General features: G+C 59.1%; 1 protein-coding gene across 3 annotated transcripts; it reads left to right on the top strand.

Moving 5' to 3' along the window:
* The first annotated feature begins 5,995 nt into the window (after positions 1-5,995).
* Positions 5,996-20,904, top strand: GTF3C5 (general transcription factor IIIC subunit 5). 3 transcript variants are annotated; one of them, XM_044264594.1, is made up of 11 exons: positions 6,005-6,380; positions 8,214-8,433; positions 9,706-9,904; positions 13,860-14,055; positions 15,190-15,294; positions 16,598-16,712; positions 17,185-17,265; positions 17,460-17,557; positions 18,515-18,597; positions 19,220-19,362; positions 20,238-20,904. In XM_044264594.1, the coding sequence occupies exons 1-11, from the start codon at positions 6,219-6,221 to the stop codon at positions 20,393-20,395; spliced, it is 1,560 nt and encodes a 519-aa protein (XP_044120529.1). In that variant the 5' UTR covers positions 6,005-6,218; the 3' UTR covers positions 20,396-20,904. The 3 variants fall into 3 exon arrangements, with proteins under 3 accessions (XP_044120528.1, XP_044120529.1, XP_044120530.1); XM_044264593.1 differs by having other exon boundaries at positions 5,996-6,380; positions 19,220-20,329; XM_044264595.1 differs by lacking the exon at positions 6,005-6,380 and adding an exon at positions 6,781-6,912 and having other exon boundaries at positions 19,220-20,329.
* Positions 20,905-20,946: the final 42 nt, after the last annotated feature.

Here is a 20,946-nt window from a genome sequence, read left to right as displayed (position 1 = left end):
GGGCTGTTTGCGGGCAGGGGGACGCTGACCGGGGACGTGAGCTGTCCGGGGTGATGGACGGGGAGGGATGAGAACATGGAGCCCTGATTCAGGGGACGGAGCGGACCACACAACAGTGGATGGACTGGGGGACCGGGGAGCGTGGGGAGTCCAGGGTGACACCCAAATTTCTGGTGTTTCTATTCCTGAGAAAGGACCCCCTTGGGTATCATTTGGGTACCATTTGTCTTTTTCCCCCTCGATTGTCCAGGACCCATTCTACCTCCTTTGTGGAGAAATTTCCCCTCGTGGGTGCTCTCGAGAGGGAAGTCACCAGCATCGCCTAACATGTCCACGGGAGCCCTGAGCTCTCCATGCGACCAGCCCACTTGGCGGGGTGATTCATTGCCAAGGGCACCAGGGAATTTCTTGGGTGACTGAAATATTCTTTCACAATCGAGGTCGTGATTACACTCCTATTTGTAGACAGACTGAACGACACACTTAAACGGGGTCTATTACATTGCATATAAATTATACCTCAATAAAGTTGATTTAAAAGATTTATTTTTCATATAGAATACTCTCATGATATATATTTTATATGTAATATATTAAAACATACGTATATACACACGGTTACAATGGCACAAAAGGCTAGAGAGGTCTAAACCTGTCTTTGCATTGTTGTGGAAACAGTGAGAGCACTAATTTATATTTGACTTTAATAGAACAAGGATTCATACTATAATCTCTAGGGTAACCAGTAAAAGTACGTACAGCTATTTATTAGAGGGAAAATAGAATAATAAAATATGATTAGCATAAAAGAGGAAGTGAAAGGGGAGAGGAAGACAGGACAGGCGGGTCAGGAATATAAAAGATTTACACCAGAACAGATCAGCTTTGCTTTAAATATAAGACAATTAAATACTCCGGACCAAAAACAGAGGGGAGTAGGAGGAAGACCAGACTCCATCCTGCTTAAAAAAGACAAAAATCAAAGCCTGCAGAAACAAATGACAGAAAACTATATAAAACTGGATCATGAACCAAAGCAAACCTCCCATAGTGACAATTTAGACTTTCCTAGAGATGAAGAGGAACATTTCATGAACATTAAAGGCCCATTCGTCAGGTGCACTTAACACTTCCAAATTTACGTGTGCACAAACCCACGGACCTCAGACAGAAACAAAGCCAAGTCACAAACCTCAGAGGAGACTAGGCGAAGTCATGATTACGTGGGAAATTTTAACACATCTCTGAGACTGAGCAGATGCGTGCGTGTGCATGCGCGTGCACACGCACACACACACACACACACACAGTGGGTGCCCACATGCACGTACACCCAGGAAAGATGATAAGACATCGCACCTGCCACATTGTTTTCAGATGGGCCCAGAATGCTTCACAAGGCCGGCTGTGTGCTGGGTCATAAAGCAAGTCCCAATACATTTTAATTTAATTTTTAAAATTAATTCATTAGTTTGTTTATTTAAGAGCAAGTCCAAGCAGGGGAAGGGGGAGAAGCAGAGGGGGAGGGAGAGAGAATCCCGCGCAGACTGAGCACTGAGCCCGGAGCCGGTCTCGGGGTTCCATCCCACAGCCACGCGATCATGAGCTGAGCCCAAACCGAAAGTCTGGTGCTGAACCGACGGAGTCACCCAGGAGCCTCAGCAAGTCCCAAAACATTTTAGAGGGTTGAAATCATGTAGAATTTGTTCCCTGACTACTGTGAAATTGAGCTAGAAGTCAAGAACAGAAAAGTTAATTTTAAAATTCCCCAATTTTGGGATATCGAGCAAGAGACTTTTTTTTTTTTTTAAGATTTTATTTATTTATTTGACAGACAGATCACAAGTAGGCAGAGAGACAGGCAGAGAGGAGGGAGCAGGCTCCTGGTGAGCAGAGAGCCTGATGCAGGGCTCCATCCTAGGACCCTGGGATCATGACCTGAGCTGAAGGCAGAGGCTTAACCCACTGAGCTACCCAGGTGCCCCAAGCAAGAGATTTCCAAAAAAAATCTCATGGGTCAAGGAAAACCATCACAATGGCTATTTGGATACATGTTCAAGTGAGGGGACAGGGAGGGAGAGATGGAGCGGAATGGGAGGGAGGGAACAGAAGGACACCCTGACAGGCAGTACAGACTTTGGAAAAGATCCTAAGGGAAGTTTTGCGCTTTTTAAAACGTTTTATTTATTTATTTGACAGAGATCACAAGTAGGCAGAGAGGCAGGCAGAGAGGGAGGGGGAAGCAGGTTCCCCGCTGAGCAGAGAGCCCGATGCGGGGCTCGATCCCAGGACCCCGAGATCATGAACTGAGCTGAAGGCAGAGGCTTAACCCACTGAGCCACCCTGGCACCCCGAGAAGTTTCGCTTTAAAAAAAAAAAAAAAGATTTTAGTTATTTATTTGTCAGAGTGAGAGGTAACATAAGGGGGAGCAGCAGGCAGAAGGAGATGGAGAGGCAGTCTCCCCGCTGAGCAGGGAAGCCCAACGCGGGGCTGACCCCAGGATCCTACGCCAAGACGCTTAACTGAACCACCCAGGTGTCCCCAGAGGTCCCACTTTGAGCTAGGATTTAGAAAGCTGTGAATGACCCCGTGCTGCCACGTAACAGTGAAACAGCTCGGGGCAGTTCTGAGATTTGGGGGGGGGGTGCTGGAAGTGTACACGGTGATAAGGTCCTCGTCTACACCAAATACAAAATCAAGAACACAAAATTAGGTGGAAAAGCAAATCACTATTTAGAATGAGGGGGAAAAAAACCTATGACAAATGATAAACAATTCTATATGACATCTAAGTATCCAGGAAAAAATTTATACTAATCAAAGGCCGGACATCGCCCTAGAACGCCTTTTCCCACATACTTTAGCTACATATTCGTTGTCCACCTTCTCATACGTACAACAATAATTTTTGTTAAACATTTTCTTGGGGGGCACCTGACTGGCTCAGTGGGTTAAGCCACTGCCTTCAGCTCAGGTCATGATCCCGGAGGCCCAGGATCAAGTCCCATCCGGCTCCAGCTCCGAGGGGAGTCTGCTTCTCCCTCTGACCTCCCCCCTCTCATGCTCTCTCTCAAATAATAAAATCTTTAAAAAAAATAAAATTTTGGGGGGAGGGCATCTAGGTGGCTCAGCCAGTTAGATGCCCGCCTTCAGCTCAGGTCATGATCCCAGGGTCCTGAGATTGAGCCCAGCATCCCAACATCGGGCTCTCTGTGCTGCGGGAAGCCTGCTTCTCCTGTCCCGCTGCTGCTCCCCCTGCTTCTGCTCTCTCTGTGTCAAATAAATTAAAAAATCTTTAAAAACTTTCTTTTTGGTAGTTATTTTAAGCAAGCTCCATGCCTGACTTAGAGCTGCCGCTCACCACCCCAAGACCAATCGGTGCCCGCTCTTCTGACTGAGCAAGCCGGCCCTGGACAATCTGTAACGTTTTCTGCAGAGAGGATGGAAAGTCTGGCTATCAAAATCCGACTTCTGTTCCTGCTGGTTAGAACTCCTTTTTTTCAGCTTTGCAACTTGGCACAGAGAACGCTGTAGCAAACGGAGGTCAGATATGCTGAAGAGCGTAGAACACGCTACTTTACACCGACATGCAGGCTCCCCATAGTACCTCTACAGAATCTAGCCCTACACAGAATTCCAGGAAATTCTATTTTGTGCGATTCCCATGAAAACCAAACAGAAATGTAGGTCACACTTGCACTTGTTCAGTCTGCGCTTCACGTCCGGACAGAGTTTCCATTGCAAGGGTTGACCAGAACCACGTCCTCCGCGTGCCATCACGGTGGCATGTGTTCCTGGGTCATTCCCACGCAGGATGGCCAGCAACAGCCCGGCTGTGGACCACACGCGTATTCCATGGAATCCAAACCCAACGGACTCCCGGCTGCACTTCTCCTTTGTCAAGTCCCTTAAATGCCTGGGACCCCTTGGATGCCTCCCAACACGAGGGCAGGTGCGACGGAGGGCAGGCCAGGTCGGTAATTGTGGTCGAAATGTCTGACTTCTAAAGAATTTTATGAAAGCGCATGCCGGTGTGGACACGATGGTTAGGCACCTCCCAGAGGCACCTGCAGTCGAGGGGCCCAGGCGTTTAGATTTTATTAGCTTCGCTGCAAATGTACCTCCGCCTGGCGCGTATGAGAACATTTAACTTGGCAACGTAAACGCTGTTCGTGAGGCAACTCTGAAGCTCCCTCCTGCGTGCATTTCGTTTGGTTCCGCTCTGGGATGCGGAGCTGACCAGGAAGGCCAATGTTCGGGGCAACCGTTCGCCCCAATTGCGGCTAAAAGGAAAACGGAAGCCCCTGGGCGAGCTCCGAGGCTCCAGCACTTGGGAGCGGTTGGACCCGCGGGAGGATTTCGGGACCTGCGCATGCGTGCAAGTGGGTCGGAGAAGAGGCGTGGCCTCCCTGCAGCCGGACGCGATCGGAAGCAGGCTGCTGACCCCTTCCCCGCACCCCCAGCGCAGGACGGTCGAGAGGCTCCGTTCCCCGCGCCCCCCGCCCATCTTCCTCCTTCCGCGGCTGCTTCGCCTTCCTCCAGGTGTCACGGGCACCAGTGACCACCAGGTAGCGGTGTTGCTCGCGAGAACGCTCTGCTGCCACCTGGTGGCCCAGAGTGAACACTACTGTCCACTTCGAAGGGTGCGGGGACGACCCAGTCCTGGCTGAGGAACTGGAAACACCTACTGTGACCTACTGCGTGCTTCCCAGACTGACCCAGGGGCCCAGAAAGCAACGTTCAGATCCTGGGGCCCACAGAAAACACTTCCCAGGGGCGCCCGGGGGGCTCCGTCGGTTAAGCCTCTGCCTTCTGCTCCGGTCAGGACCCCAGGGTCCGGGGACGCAGCCCCGGGTCGCGCTCCCTGCTCAGCGGGGAGCCTGCTCCCCCCGCCCCTGCCCCCGCCCGCGCGCCGTCCTCTCCGTCCAGTGAGCATCTTTAGAGCAAACACGAAACACCTTCCAAAGCCCTCCTCGCCTCCCCCCAGTGCCCCCGCCGGGCCAGGCCTGACCCACGCGCACCGCACGCCCCGGGCTCTGACGGGACACGCCGGTCTGTCGGGGGACCTCGCGGACCGCGCGGAGAGTCCCCGTCCCGAAGACCGAGCTCGCTGCGCACGGCGCGGGGACAAGCGGACGCGCGACATCCGAGGTGCCGTCACGGGGGTCGCGACGCACTCCGGAGACCCACGCGGCCTCACGCACGGAGCCTCCTCCGGGGGCGGGAGCTGCCCCAGGTGCCGCCGGAGAGGCCGTCCGGGGCTGCCGCCGGGGACCGCTCGCGGTGCCGCCACGGGGACGGCCTTTCCTCGGAAAACCCCCTCCACGGCCCGTGCGGCCGCCGACCCCGACACGCGCCCGGGGCCACCAGGCCCCTCCTTCCATTCCGAGGTCCTCCGGGAAGCCCGGTCCCCTCGCTCCCCCGGTCTGGGTCAGCCGCAGCCGCTCCTCCCCGTCCTCTCGGCCCCGGCCCCGCGAGGCCTCGCGGCGGGTCTGCCCCTGCCCCCGCCCGCACCCCGAGCCCCGCGGCCGAGGCGCTTCGGGGACTTCCGTGCGTGCAGGTGCGGCGCGCACTCCCACACCCGACCGTCCACGCGCGCCGGAGGCCCCTTCCCCGAGCGGCGGGCAGGAACAGGTCAGAGACCCACGGAGACCCCACGGCCGACTTCGGCCGGAAATCTACCCAGAGCCACGACGGTCCCACGCCGGAAGGCGGGCGGGCCGGAAGTGTGCTTCGAGCCCGCCCCCGAGTCGTCATTGGAAGGAGACATAGGAAGGGGTGGCAACCTGGCCCAGTTTTACTTTCTCATTGGCTGAAATCGATGAGCGGGCGAGAAGGGGCGGAAGCAGGCTTCCCCGAGTCGTTTCGTCGGCCCTCGGGTTTTCATTGGCTGAAATGGAAAGTTGGGCGGTGTCTCTCAGTCCTCCGGGTCCCTTGCGGGTTGCTGGCGGCGACAAGCCCCTGCCCCGCCCCTCGGGGGGAGGTACCCTCTTTTTTTAAACCCCAAATTGAGGGCCAGGCGATCCTTCACCCCGAAGCCTGGGGGTCTAGACTTGGCCTTTGCTTTCAGAGGCCTCGAGTCTGCCGGAGCCCTGGAATGTAGAGAGACTCGAGCGGCGAGGGGACCCGGAACGATTCTTTCGCGGAACCATTGTGGCGAGGCCCCTCGGAGCGCGCGCAGGGGCGGACGGCGGCGGGCCGGGCCAGACGGGCAGGGATGGCGGCGACGGCGATGGGGGCGGCCGACGCGGGGCCGGGGGTCGCGGTCCCCGTGGAGCTGCGGCGCGAGCGGCGCATGGTGTGCGTGGAGTACCCAGGCGTGGTGCGGGACGTGTCCAAGATGCTGCGGACGCTGGGCGGCGAGGAGGGCGTTTCCCGGGTGAGAAGCGGGACCGGGGGGGGGGAGGGGGCGGGACCGCGGGTGCGACCACGTCTGGGACCTCGGCCGGCGGGGCGGGAGCACCCGGGGAGGATGGGCTGTTTGGCAGCGGAAGTTGGGGCGGGCGCCGGGGCGGCGGGTGGGCGGGGACTGGCGTCCCGCGTGCGGGGCAGTACCGCTTTTCCCGGGAGGCCGCGGGAACGGGCTGCGGTGGAGGCGCGGGAGGGCGGGGGGTCCTTTCCGTCCCGTCCTCCGGGGTGCGGGGACCCGCCGGGCTGCCGCTGCTTCATTCACAGCGAAGGCCCAGGCGCGGGGCATTGAGGCGGGGAGCCCCAGCGGCGCTCCGTCCCAGGACCGCGGGGACCGTGGCGTGGCCTGAGCCGCCCCGACCGGCTGATTCCAACGTGGAATTAACGTTTTCACACGTGTTGTCTGTCTGGGCCGCTTGGCTCCGGGGCTGTGGCCTGCAGGAGGGCGGAGCCTGGCCTGCCGCGGGCGCTCCCGCCGTGTGCCTTCTTCCCGAAGTCGTCGGGTGCGTGACGGGGTCCTCGGGCAGCCCAGCGGGTTAGATCCTGTAGCCCCTTTTCCCGGTGAAGACTCGGGGAGGAAGAGTCGGGTCAGACACACTGCGGCGGGCGCGGTGGGGGCTTGAACTCGCGCGTGTCTACCCCCGAAGTCGTACTCGCTGCGCTTCCTCCGACTTCGTGAATGGGGGAGACCCGCGTGCAGCACCGGACGCCACAGGGGCCCGGTTAGCCGCGTGTTGTTCTTTCGTCCTGGTTTACTCACTTCACCGTGGCACCCACAGGGCCTCCGCTCTCACGAACCCCAGAGGTGTCTGTAGCCGGCTGCAGTGTGAGCCTTTTGGAAGAGACCTGTCGCTGATCTGCCCCTTCAGTGCAGCGGGTGCAGCTTCTCTGCCGGCCCGCAGCGGGGGCTGTCCCCAGCCTCACAGTCTCACTAATTCGCGTTCTGTGAGAGGGGATTCCTGAAGGTCAGGGCTCCAAACCTGCTCCCCGCCCCCCCCCCCCCCCGTGGTTCCTGAGCACCTCCTAGGGACCAGGCTGTGTCCGTGCTGGGGACCAGCAAGCTGGAAGGCGGATACTCTTGGCCGAGTGAGCATTGGTGGGGCTTTTGTGGCCACACAGCTGACCCTTACTGTGTCCCTCCTGCCATGTGCCGGGCACTCATGGGTGGGCGACCCGTGTAGAGTGTTCACCACGAGCTGGACACCAGACTAAGCGTGTCGCCTGTTCCGTGGTTCAGCGATTCGTTTAGTCGCTGTTGCAGTCCTGTGAGCAGGTGCTGTTCGTATCTCCGTTTTAAGTAGAAGGAACAAGGCTCAGAAAGGACAGGTGACAGCTAGGCAGAGCCAGAGTGCTTCCTACTAGTTGATTTCATTTCCTTTGGACCTGGGAACGTTTGCCCGTGGGACTGATAGCAAGACTGTGTGGGGCAGGTAGTACCTGGGGGAGGAAAGTCAAGACAAGCCACCCCCACCCCCGCCAGCCTCGGTTCCTCCGTGGTAGACTTGATTCCCTGCACTGAACGGGCCCTTGCGGTGGGAGTGCTCTGCTTAGCTGGCTGTCCCCGTCTGCAGCCTCCAGCCTCTTAGAAGGAGGGGAGACTAACCTCATTTTCTTTACCAGATAAAAAGGAAGATACTTGGGTTCAAAGAATGGGTCTTTTGAGAATTCAGAGCTCAGAATGAACCCTGCGCCCCCTGGCCCTCTCCTTGTCGTCGGGGTCACCATTGGGCTCTCACTGAGCAAGGGGCAGCTCTGCCCGTTGCTCAGCTGCTCACTGCCTCGCTCTGCCTCCGCCTTGCCACAGATCTACGCGGACCCCACCAAGAGGCTGGAGCTGTACTTCCGGCCCAAGGACCCTTACTGCCACCCTGTGTGTGCCAACCGCTTTAGTACCAGCAGCCTGCTGCTCCGGGTCAGAAGGAAGACCAGGCGGCAGAGGGAGGTGCTGGGGCCTGAGCCCCACCCCGGGGCCATGTTTGACATAGAGATACTTGGCATCATCTCTACCGTTTACAAGTTTCAAGGTAACTGCAGCTTCCTGCGTGGGGTTATTTTAGGACCTGTGTCCACATCCTGTAGGTGCTCTGTGGGTCCTCACACTGGGAAGGGGGCCAGTCTGTGCCCCGGAATGAGGGGCGGGGGGTGAACAGAGTGGGACAGTCCAGGCGCATCCAGGAGGCGCACGTTTCCGCTCCATGCACGGCCATCAGCGGATTGTGGGCTCACTGCTGCTCATCTGCATTCTCCAGAAAGGCTCGTGTTCTGAGTAATCCCGTAACTTTTAAGGCCGTTATGTGGGCCCGAATAAAACTGGTTAGCAGGTCTCCAGTTTTAGAACCGTTCCTAAGCCTTGACTGTGTACTGGTCTTGCCTTTTCTCTGAAGCCTTCCCAGATCATCTCAGCCCCCTGGGACCTCATGTTCCTTTGAACTCTTGGCCACCTGGGTATCTCCCGTGGGGTCCTCAGTCAGTTTGCTACCCACAGGGAGCCCCAGTGAGGAGGCGGTAAGGGGTGGGGCGGGGTGGGTGAGTAAGAAAGAGCCAGTTTGTTTGGGCAGGTGCTCAGCTGCCCTCAGCCTCCGGCTCTTCTCCGTACAGTGTGAGAGCCTGGGTTCCTCAGGCCCTCGTGAAGGGTCAGGGTCCGGGGGATGCCGTGAAAGGGCCAGTTCATGCACGCAGGAGGCACTTGGCAGATCACTAGGGAGCCTTAGTGGAACACGCAGCGTCAGCTACAGCTCTCAGACAGTCTGCGGAGAGCACGGATGCAGAAGAGGGGCTGTAAAGTGGAAAGGGATGGAACCAGGACCTGGGATCCCGCGCTGGGCATTCTGAACATCAGTCGTGCTGGTGGCATGTGGTGCTCTCCAACAAGGGCTGTCCTTCCTGGGGCAAGGTCTTCCCGTGGTGCGTTTTCCATCCGTCTGTTTGAGCTGGCACCCCGCCACTCAGTCCACATCCCGGCCAGCAGCGCCGGCCGGCCTGGGGGCTTGTCTGAGGCACAGCGTCCCAGAGTTTTCAGCTGGGCCCCAGGTGCGCCGTGTACACTCTGCATTTCCGGAAGTGCTGACCTAGACCAGACCCTCCCGCACCACATCTTCCCCGACCCCCCGCCCTGCCGGGAGACTCCCAAGTGCACAGAGTCGTGTGCGCAGAAGTGTTTCAGAGGGTTCTGCTTTGGCTCCCACCTCCAAGGCTCCCTTGGTACCTCGGAGAACGTGTGGTGTCGACGTGCTGCAGCCGCCAGTTCTTGGGAGGGTGTAGTCGGGTGTCTGCCATCTGGCTGCCTCTCTTTCCAGGAATGTCCGACTTCCAGTACTTGGCGGTGCACACGGACGCGGGTGGCAGGCACATGTCCATGTATGACAAGGTGCTCATGCTCAAACCTGAGAAGGAAAGTTTCTTCCACCAAGAGCTGCCGCTTTACATCCCGCCCCCCATCTTCTCTCGGCTGGACACCCCAGTGGACTATTTCTATCGGCCAGAGACACAGCACCGGTAAGCCCCTCCGCTCTACCCCCAGCTGCTGCAACATCACGTTTCAGAGCAAGGGCCCTGTGGTCAGGGGACCTAATCCCAGAGGCAGCCGAACGTGACATAGAGACCTTGCTCAGAGCTCCCACACCATGGAGAAGGAATCAGGATGTCACCTTAAGACTTGGAAGACTCGTGCCCCAAAGCATGTACCTTGAAATACTTGGAACAGTGAGTGGCGGGCAGAGTTTGATAGAGTAAACAAGTGATCGTCCATGAGTAGGGATGCGGCTAGTGAACGCTCAGCCCTTCCAGGCCAGGGAACCCCATGCAGCATGTGGGAGAGCAGGCTCGTGGGCCGATGTAGCCTTTGGCCAGGGTGCCTTGCTCTGTGAAAAAGGCAGGTGTAGGAACACATCCTGTGCTGCAAAAATAAATTGTGACATGACAGTAGAAACCTAGAAATTTTTGGAAGATGGAGCCCAAAGCAGTTACCTGTAGAGGGGTGAGAGAATGAGAATGTTCTCTTCCCTCACTAACTGTTTTCATCAACAGTGCGGATCCAGGGTCATGGCCTGGGGCACTGCGCGGAGCCCTGGGTCAGCAGAGGACAGATGAGGTCCCTGGGCTGGGTGGGGCGCTGGCTGGAGCACGAGTGAGCCAGGAGTGAGCGATGGGCCCGTGGCCAGATGCGCATCTTAGAGGACATAAAAGGGCATAAGGACAGTGAGTGGGTGAGGGTCGAGGCCCTCAGAGGGGCTGACATCTGAAACAGACCTAAGTGATGACATATCCGGGCCGGTGAAGATCTGGGGAGAACATTCCAGACCAGGGGACTGGTGCCTGTGAAGGAGTGGTTGCAGAGGGAGTCTGGGAGAGTGGTAGGGGTGAAGGTCACACAGACCATGGTGAGGGCCTTAGATTTGATCCTAAGGAGAAAGTGCATTGTTGTCTTCCCTTAAAAAACACGGAGAGTTCCAAGCACAGCCCAAAGCAGAGCGAACATTCCAGCTGCGGCCCCAGCTTCTGCGATTGGCCCCCGTCCCGCACTTGCCGCCCCTGCCAGGCCCCAGCTTCCCAGCATGTCCTCGAGAAATCAGTCTGGGCACCTCCCATGTAGAAGGACTTGTGTTGTCACGTGAACCTGCCGTGCTGTTGCCGGGACAGGCGAGAGTACCAGCGTCCCCCGCGCCTCCCGGTGCCAGTCGTTGCCCAGCGTCCCCAGCCAGAAGCAGGCCTCCCGGCAGCTTCCACTCGCAAGGCTCAGGTCTCATGAATCCCCGGCCCTTTCTGACCACAGGAGCAAGTGGTGGTTCCAGGGGCAGAAAATAACAACGGTGTAAGTGCAAAGGGTCAGGCCACACCTCTCCCAGCCGAAGTCCTCCACGAGGGGTGACAGGTTTTTCTGCTTGTGTGGTACTGGGCACGGGAGTTTTAGGCATAGGAGAGACGATTTGCATATTTCTGAAATGCTTTGATTACTTCCGCCACAAGCATTTCCCCTCAGAGCCCGAAACAGACACAGAATACACAAGGGAGACTAGACGCCACCGCGCTGCTGGGCCCTGGCATGGGCTCGGGCCGCTGAGTCACCTGTCTGTCCTGTGGGACGCGTAGGCAGCTGCTCCCAGTCCTCTGGGGAAGGCACAAGGTAGGAAGGCCAGCTGCCCTTGGACCACAGGCCCTTTTTTCCTCCCCATGTGGTTTATCGATGTTGCAGCAAATGGAAAGAACCTGCCTTTTTTCCCAGGGCCACTATTGATTTTTCTGCTTTGCTGGCCTTCTGGGGTACACCAGGGCTGGTGGGAGGGGCCGGGCTGCAGCTTTGTTGGCCCCTCCTGGGGTCCAGGGAAATTGAGCTTCCTGCAGGACCCCGGGCAGAGGAGAGGCTGGGAGGCTGGCCCGCAGGGCCCCTCCTCCTTGAGAAAGTCAGTGGGGGACCCGGTGAGGCGGCCCAAGGAGCCCTTTCCCTGTGGTGACCGGGGCCCAGCAGGCAGCCCACCAGTGGGAGTGAGCTGCTAGGGCCTTCTCTCTTAGGGGTGTTCAGGGTCTTGGAGGATGTCTTTGAAGTCAGGGACATATTACACATTTTTCGGGGTGGTTTCTAACAGTCACTTTACAGAAAAGGCACAGACTTGCTCTCATCTTTGTAGTTTTATTTTCCAGTGTGTTCCTTATAAATATGCAGATGGTTTTTACTTGTGTAGAAAATTAAGGTAGAATGGAAACAAATTTAAAAGGTAGTAATCACCTGGGTGCACCTGGGTGGCTCAGTGGGTTAAGCCGCTGCCTTCGGCTCAGGTCATGATCTCAGGGTCCTGGGATCGAGTCCCGCATGGGGCTCTCTGCTCAGCAGGGGGCCTGCTTCCCTTCCTCTCTATCTGCCCGCCTCTCTGCCTACTTGTGATCTCTGTCTGTCAAATAAATAAATGAATAAAATCTTTAAAAAAAAAAAGGTAGTAATCTCCTGGGTGCACCTGGGTGGCTCAGTCGGTTGGGCATCCAACTCTTGATTTCGGCTCCAGTCATGATCTCAAGGTCACGAGATCAAGCCCTGCTTTGGGTTCAAGATGGGTGTGGAGCCAGTTTAAGATTCTCTCTCTCCCACGTTCTCTGCCCCTCCCCCTTCAAAAAAAATAGAATAAAATAAATAAAAGGTGATAATCACCTGAATGAGAATGTAGGAGTCCAGGACATACTTTAAAATGTATTTCGGGGCGCCCGGGTGACTCAGTTGGGTAAGCACCTGACGCTCGGTTTCAGCTCAGGTCCTGACCTCCGGTTGTGAGATCAAGCCCCAGGTCCGGCTCCTCACTAGCACAGAGTCTGCTTGTCTCACCCTCTCTCGCTGGCTTCCCCCACTGACATAAATACGTCTTCTAAAGAACCCTTTTATAAAAAGTGAAAGTGTTTTTCTTCCCAATAATTTCGTGGGTTTGGAGTGGGATATGGATGGGATGAAATTGGCCGTGTGGGAATCGTGACGCTCACGGTGGGTTGTGGGGCTTCGTGAGACTGTGTCCTCCTGCTTCAGTACAGGCTTGACGTTTCTGGCGACCAGACTTTTTTTTTTTTTTTTTTTTTAAGATTTTTTTATTGACTTACTTGAGAGAGAGAGAGGACGGGCTGGAGGAGGGTCAGAAGGAGAAACAGACTCCCCCCTGAGAGGAGAGCCCGATGTGGGGCTCGATCCCTAAGATCATGACCTGAGCCAAAGGCAGATGCCCACCCGACTGAGTGACCCAGGCCCCCCGACATCTGCCTTAATGAGCTGACCCCCCGGGGCATCCTGGCCTGGAACCAACAGAGTGGCCTGAGCACAACGGCCGCTAGAACCCTCCCTCCTGACCCCTGTGCTGTAGGACGGTGCTGCTCGGTAATGACCTTCAGCCTCCCTTCACCCAGCTGTAGTTCAGATGCCAACCACCCAGACAGTGGCGGGAGGGGGTTCACGGGGCCCGGGCTCCCAGCTCTTGTCTTTACGAGCTCTGACCCTAGGGAGGTTTCTAGCTGCTGTCGGTTACTTCGTAGGAAATGGGTTTCTTCCTCGGAAGGTTGTCTTGAGGGTTAAGCAAGTGGATCAGGGGAGTCCGTAAGTGTCGTCTGTGTTGCCGGACAGCGGACCCAGCGCGCCCTCTGGCTGCGCCTCGCCAGCCCTCCCTGCTCGCGCCGCACGGTCCTGTCTGGGGCGCGCGGGGGTCGGTGCGGCTGTGAGACCAGGAGGCTCACCGCTTTGGCCACCTGCACCCATCCCTACCCGGTTTCCAAGCTGCGGGCCCCAAGGCCTCTGTGAGCCGTGGGCATGGTCGCTGCCCTGGTCCCGCCTGGCCATCGGCACAGGTGCCGAGCTTCTCCCCCGACCCGTAGCCCAGACTCCAGGGACTGGCACCCGCACATAGGCTCCCTGCCTAGTGCAGCAGGCCTGTGCCTGGGGTCCCCTTGGAGGTGCCCCAGCTCACCCCAGCTCTCTGCGCCCCAGGGAAGGCTACAACAACCCCCCCGTCTCAGGCGAGAACCTCATCGGCCTGAGCAGGGCCCGGCGCCCCCACAACGCCATCTTTGTCAACTTTGAGGAGGACGAGGTGCCCACGCAGCCGCTGGAGGCCGCCGTCCAGACGTGGAGGAGGATCTCCACCAACCCCACGGACCGCAAGGTGGAGGAGGAGCTGCGGAGGGTGAGCCCCGCGGACTGCCTCCGTTTACCCCCCAGGCCTTTCCCCCGTGTTGCCCGTGGCTGTGCTGACTGTGTATAACCGGGTCATCGGCACATGGGAACTGTCGTCTCCAGATGTCACATCTCCAAGCCATGCCAACATAAGCCCTACATTCCCAAGGTTGAAAATACTTCAAGTACTTCTCAGAATTCTGGAGAGGTCCTTGAGGGGTGTAAGCAGTCAGTGCCCTGCCTGCTCGCGACTTCCCGGTGCAGCTCTGGGGTTCAGGAAGCTTTCGTTTACCCATCCCTGCTGGCAGGAAACCAGATGGAGCACCTGCTGGGTGCCCCCTGCGGCTTCATCCCGTTAGTGCTGGAGGGGGCCGAGTGGCCTCCCACCTGCCTCCCCCTGCCGCCCAGGCTGGCAGGCCCCCGGAGGAGCTGCCAGGGCCTCTGTTGCTCAGGCCCGCCCAGGCGTGAATAGCAGGTTCTCACGGAGGCCACATTCCTGCTGAGGCTCCCCTCTGCCCTTGCTGAAGCGGGCTGTTCCTTGGGGGTTTGTTTCTTAAAGAGACTGTGTGGTTTCCAGCCTTACTGGTCCCTGGAGGGGGAGCCGTGGGGGGCCGCTCTCCGAGGGCCCTGCTTGTCCTCCAGGCACAGCCCGGTCCCCAGCCAGGCCCCCCGGCCCCCCATCCCCCAGCCACACTGGCTTCTGCAGTCTTCCTGTGGGCCAGGCCGTCCCCTTCAGCCTTCACGACGTCCCAACTGAGGCTCCACCCTCCAGGTTGGGGTTCGGGGTCCCAGAACTCTGGCATGTCCCCGTTTTGGCCCTGCTCTGGCTCCTTCGGTCATCTGCCTCCCCCACTATCCTGTGAGCTGCATGAGGACAGAGACCATGTCCTTCGTGGTCGTTCCAGGACACCCAGGCCCTGCAGCCACACCTGACCCAGGCTGGGTGTGTGGTCCCCGCTTCCACAGCCAGGGACCCGTGAGTGAGTGCAGGGGCTCCTGGAAGCTGCTCCTTGCCTGGTCAGCCCCTGCTCTCCCCCAGCTCACCTCCCAAAGGTTCTGCTGGGGACCAGACCACTCTGGAGAGCCTGAGCCAGGCGGGCAGGAAGCTCCTGGTGCTCATTTCAGTCTCTGCCTTGACCCCCAGCTGTTTGAAATCCGTCCTGTCTGGTCACGAAATGCCGTCAAGGCCAATATCAGCATCCACCCTGACAAGCTCAAGGTCTTGCTGCCCTTCATGGCCTATTACATGGTGAGTGCCTCACCTTGGTTCCCACCAGAGTCACCCTGATCGCTGATAGGACCTCTAGGAGCTTCAGCAAGAACGGGTGGTCCTGTCCCAGCAACATCCCCTCCCCCCCCGCGCCATCCCGGGTGGCTTGTTAGAGCCCCAGGGAGGCCCTCCATGGCCTCCCAGTAATGCCAGCTATACTGGATGATTTTAGGATTAAAGAGTAGTTATAACTTTTAAATAAAGGGATTTTATATATATATATATATATATTTTTTTTTTTTTTAAGATTTTATTTATTTATTTGACAGAGATCACAAGTAGGCAGAGAGGCAGGCGGGAGGTGGGGGGGGAAGCAGGCTCCACGCTGAGCAGAGAGCCCGATGCGGGGCTTGATCCCAGGATGCTGGGATCATGACCTGAGCTGAAAGCAGAGGCTTTAACCCACTGAGCCACCCAGGCGCCCCAGGGATTATACATTTTTAAGTGATCTTGTACTCTAAGGACCAGATCGTTATATATCATATTCCCTTTAGAGGTACGTATTCTATCCCTTTTCCTCCCTGGGGGGGTGGCAGTGGGATTCCCTTCTTGCCTCTGTGGCAGAGCCAGGGCTCAGAGAGGTGACTTGTGCGGAGGTCCTCGAGCCAGCACAGGACAGAGCCACTTGGGATCCCCAGCCTAGTTGCAGAGCCCAGGTCCCCTAACCAGCCTTGGCTCATTCTGCCTGGGCTCAGTGGGAGTGGGAGGGGCAGATCGGCCTTCTGCTCAGTCCAAGAGGCCCTGGGGGTGAGGTGTTGTTACCGAGGTTCCCAGAGGCGCCGGAGGAAAGCACTCTCCCTTACCAGGGGTCCCTGCGTGGAGCCCTGGGGAGGCAAGGCTGAGATGGGACCATGACGTGATGACAGGTGGGGCAGAAGGAAGGCTCTTGCCTCCAGACTTCAGAGAGCTGCTGTCTGTCTTTTAGCATCAGCTTTCTAGACCTAGGGACCTCAGGTGTATGCCCGTTGGCATGGCGGAAACACTCCCTGGGCACTTCCTGTGTGCCAGGTGGTGTGGGAAAGGCTCCCGGGGTGTCTTCTCATGTAATCCTCAGAGAAGCGTTGGGAAAGGGGGCTCCTGACACCTCCAACAGGAAGACCAAGGCTCAGAAAGGCCAAGTGACCAGCCCAAAGTGACAGAGCCACACACGGCAGAGGCTGGCTGGGGGCTCCAGAGCTGTCCCCAGCTCTTGGGCGTTCAGCTGTCCCACCCCAGGCCTGCATCCCTGAGCCAGCCAGGGACGGGCCTCGCCCCACTTTACCCTTCCACCTTCTGTCTCCAGATAACAGGCCCCTGGAGAAGCCTGTGGATTCGATACGGGTATGATCCCCGAAAAAACCCAGATGCCAAGATTTATCAAGTCCTTGATTTCCGAATCCGTTGTGGAATGAAATACGGTAAAAACAACTAAAACCTTTCCTTGCTGTCTCTCTCTCTCTTACTGTCTTTTTTCTGCTAGCGTTCTCTTTTGTGGGGATGATCCACGTGGGGAGGATAAAAAAAACCTTTGCTTCTCGGTGAAATCTTTGTAGAATAGCATAGAAGTGAGGGTCCTGGCTCCACCACTGGCCCTCGAGCTACCGACCCCGCTGTTCATCCACGTGGTTATTCTCGCTGCCGGCTCCTGCGGTGGGGGCCAGGCGCCTGGTAAGCATCCAGCCCCCGGGCCTGCGGTGAGCCGCTGCTCACGGTCCGTGTGGCTGGCACTGGAGTAGTGGCTGCTGGTACCTGGTGCGTGGGGACCTGGCGTTCCTGTCTCAGGAGCCGGCCCCCGTGAACCCCTGGTGCTCCGATGGCACAAAGCCAGTTCTGTTTGCCGGAAGGGCCTCTGCGCCCACTTGCTCCCATCACGCCTTTCCTGGTCTGCAGGTTACGCCCCGAGTGACATGCCCGTCAAGGCCAAGCGCAGCACCTACAACTACAGCCTTCCCATCACCGTCAAAAAGATGCGTGAGTGCCTCTGCTCGCCGGTGGCTCGGGGCTGGTTTGCCCTCACGCTGAGAGACACTGAGGAAGATGGGCCTCTGGGCCAGTGGGGGAGGGGTCCCAAGGGGCTGCCCCAGGCGGCTGCTGACCAGCGCGCCAGGGAGGGGCGGGGAGAAACGTCCCCTTTATTCCCAAGTACTGCTGCTGTCCCCTCACAGCCAGCCAGATCGTCACCATGCATGACCTGAAGCAGGGCCTGGGTCCGTCGGGGACACCCGGCACACGGAAAGCGACCTCCAACAAGTACAAGCTCAAGGTGGGTGTCCCCCGCGCCCCAGAGGAGAGCAGCAGCCCACCTGCTCAAGGGTGCCGCGGACCGTGGAGAGGAGGCACCTCCCTCGTGCAGGCCGGGCACTCCCGCTCCCAGAGTCCCTAGTCGGGGCCACCAGGAAGGGGTTGGACAGGCAGCTCTGCCCACTGGTGCCTTCCAGGACAGCCTTGGGAAGCGCGCCGAGGGCTTGGTGCGAACCACCCAGCCCTGTGGCCACTCAGGACCATCTGGGCGTGTCGCAGAGAGGGATGGGTGACCCCAGCAACTGCACGTGGCTGCCTTTTGTGAGCCTGTGGCCACCGTCCGCATGGGCCGAGTGGGGTGTGCGCGTGCGCACAGAGCCACGGCAGACCGCCCGGCCCCACACTGTGGGTGGAGTGGGGTACGGGCAGCCAAGAGCCTGGGACCCCTCACAGCCTCATGGGCTCCTCAGCACACTCGATGGCGGGAGTCTGTAGGCCTCCCACCCTCTTGGGCTCTGTCCCTAACCTGGCTCGGCTGCCTCACGCTGGGGGGTTGTTTGCGGGGAGGCACGTGCAGCTGACGCGGGAGGGGCAGGCATGGAGACAGGCGCCGTCTGTGTCCTCTTCTCATGAGGCTGCCATGTCTTGGCCTCAATGACTGTCCTGCTTCTCAGCGGGCACCACGTGGGGCCCAGTTGGTAGGAGGTGGTGAGGAACGAGGGCGGACTGTCGAAGGCTCGCGAAGCGGGCATGATGGTCTACACCCTATCACGTGGCCGGCCACACACGTGGCTCATGGCCCCGGGCCGAGGGCGTCAGAGCCTCTGGATGGCGGCTCCTGGTCCCCGGCCTGTCCACACGGCCTGAATCCAGGGGCTTGGCGGGGGGGGGGGGGGGCAGTCAGGCCTGCCAGGCGCGGACCGGCCAGGGAGAGCTCTGAGCTCTGACGCACCGTCCGGTCCTCCTGTCCTCTCCCTAGGACTCGGTCTACATCTTCCGGGAGGGGGCCTTGCCGCCTTATCGACAGATGTTCTACCAGTTGTGTGACTTGAACGTGGACGAGTACGTACTGAGGGTGGGGACGGCGGCGCTCGGGACCGAGGCCTTCCCTGCCCCTCTTCTGCTGGGCATCAGCCTCCGCGGGAAGCCCTGCCGGGGCAGCAGGAGCTGGGGCGCCTCCGTCAGCCTCGTGGCCCACAGGAGCAGTTTCTGGGATCCGCCTGGGCTGCACCCCTGGGCAGAGAGCTGGGGCCCCCCTCCTCCATCACGCACGTGAAGGCTCGGGACACTGTTCCTGTGCCCTCCCCGGTTCGTCCCCAGAGCCCTAGCAACCTCCTGCCAGTTGTTCTCAGTCACGTTTAAAAGGGGAGGCGGGGGGCCCTGGGATGGGAGGAGACGGGAGCACATTAGACACAGCAGACTCCGGTGAGAGCCTGGGGTTCCACACAAAAGTACGCGTGTTCCCCCGAAGTGTGCGGCGTGGGGGCAGGGCCCACATTGGTCCGGACCTCAGCTGGGAGCGGCCGGCTTCCGTGGGTGCTCCCCACGTGGCTGCTGCTCAGCGCCACGCTCAGCCCTCTGCGCGGCCGTCTGCGTGCGGGCGTTCCCAGCGCTGGCCCTCCTCTGCCGGACCCTGGGGCCCCCGTCGGCGGAGCTCCCCCAAATACCGAGTCTCGATCCCCAGGCTACAGAGGATTATTCACCGTAACGACGGGGCCGAGACCTGCTGCACGGAGCGCGATGGCTGGTGCCTTCCCAAGACCAGCGATGACTTGAGGGACACGATGTCCCTCATGATCCGGCAGACCATCCGCTCCAAGAGGCCTGGTGAGCGCTCGGGGTGCAGGGGGCCCCGCGCTGGGACAGGGCAAGGATCCCTACAGGCCCCGTTTCCCAGTAAATTACACCCCAGTGGAATCATCCCACCGGAAGCTGCATCCCCCAGGCTGCCCGCCTCTCCCTGGAAGGGAGTCAGGCTGCTCAGCCCAGGGGGCTCAAGGCAGAAGATGGGCCCAGAGGGCAGGGCTAGAGCCGGGCTGAAACCACCGCTTTGTGCCCTGACACCCCCCGCCGCCTCTTCCAGCCATCTGGGGGTGCATCCTGCCTGTCTCCTTGCACCAGGAGAGCAGGGGCAGCAGGTGTGGGGGACCAGCACCCCTGGCTGCTGGTGGTGGGATGTGGGGAGTAGGGAACACTTGCTGGTCTGCGGGTCTGATGAGGCGGGGGCGTGTGAGCGAGAGCAGCCCCAGATTCCAGACCCCGCCGGACTCCCCGGAGCTGACGGGTGTAGGGACTCCCAGCCTTGTTCGGGACACAGCCCTGTCTGAGAATCTGCTTGAGGCTGGACCCTTTCCCCAGAAAAACAACTCAGCACTCCTGCACACTCTCGGGGTCCCTTGGACCCATGAAGCCACCCAGCCTCTGGGGACTTGGTTTTCAAAGCTGTTGGCTTCCATGGCCCCCTGAAGTGCTTGTTAAATTGTGGAGTGCCAGGCCCCCGGCCCTCTGTACTTCCCCAGGCAGCTGCTCCAGGGCCTGAGCCCAGACACCCGTCATTGTAAACAGGCCACTAGCAGCCTGATGGCTGGTCTGGACGTGCGGCTGTGTGGCACCTCTCTCGGGCTGAGGCCAGCAGTCGCTGGTCTGGGGGCCACCCAGGAAGCCTGTGCTGGGACACACACGGCCTTGTCTTCCGGCCCCAGCTCTCTTCTCCAGCCCGGCCAAGGCCGACAGGGGGAAAGAGCCCCTGACGTACGAGTCTGGGGAGGACGAGGAGGACGAGGAGGAGGAGGAGGAGGACTTCAAGCCATCCGATGGCAGTGACAACGAGATGGAGACAGAGATTCTGGACTACGTGTGATGCAGCCCTGCTCCCAAGGCTGGGTGTCCCTGATCACACAAGACTGGCAGCGGAGCGGGACAAGCCGTGGCTCCCCAGTGCTGCCCATGGTAACTGGAGCGGCCTGCGAGCCCCCCTGCCAGAGGAAAGCTGGGGTCTCAGGCTGGGTACAACTGACCCTGGTCCTGCCCGTGTGTCCATGACACCAACTGCACAGGGCTGCGCTCTGGCCCCAGGTGCTTGGGGACATCCCCAGAGGGTGTGACCTGGCTTTATGCAGGCAGGAGCCAACCCAGCGTCCAGCAGGCTGAGCCGGTACCCAGCACCTCTCTCTGGCCGAGAACAGCAGAAGCTGGAGGGGGTGATGTGGCCAGGGGAGGGGGACGGCCTTGCCTCGGGGTTGATGGCTGGTCACCAGCAAGGAAGCTGCTCCGTGGTCACAGATGGGCCAGGGCTGTCCTTCGGTTTGGATCCCATTCATCTGGGACCCATCTGGAGTTGTCCTTACAAATACACGTTCCAAGGAGAAAGCGGTGTCTCGCTGTGGGGGTCGGTGCCACGGGACAGTTTCC

The sequence above is a fragment of the Neovison vison genome, chromosome 9 (genome assembly GCF_020171115.1).
Source record: "Neovison vison isolate M4711 chromosome 9, ASM_NN_V1, whole genome shotgun sequence".
In the NCBI taxonomy this organism is placed as follows: domain Eukaryota; kingdom Metazoa; phylum Chordata; class Mammalia; order Carnivora; family Mustelidae; genus Neogale; species Neogale vison.
Note: the sequence above shows the minus strand (reverse complement) of the source record. Positions and strands in the feature narration are given on the sequence as shown.

What these genes read in the sequence shown, in the direction of transcription:
- GTF3C5 (XM_044264593.1), top strand. Translation starts at nt 6,219, where the DNA reads ATGGCGGCGACGGCGATGGGGGCGGCCGACGCGGGGCCGGGGGTCGCG. An exon ending in TACCGTTTACAAGTTTCAAG is followed by an intron (nt 8,434 to 9,705) that starts GTAACTGCAGCT and finishes CTCTCTTTCCAG; the next exon opens with GAATGTCCGACTTCCAGTAC. An exon ending in TGGAGGAGGAGCTGCGGAGG is followed by an intron (nt 14,056 to 15,189) that starts GTGAGCCCCGCG and finishes CTTGACCCCCAG; the next exon opens with CTGTTTGAAATCCGTCCTGT.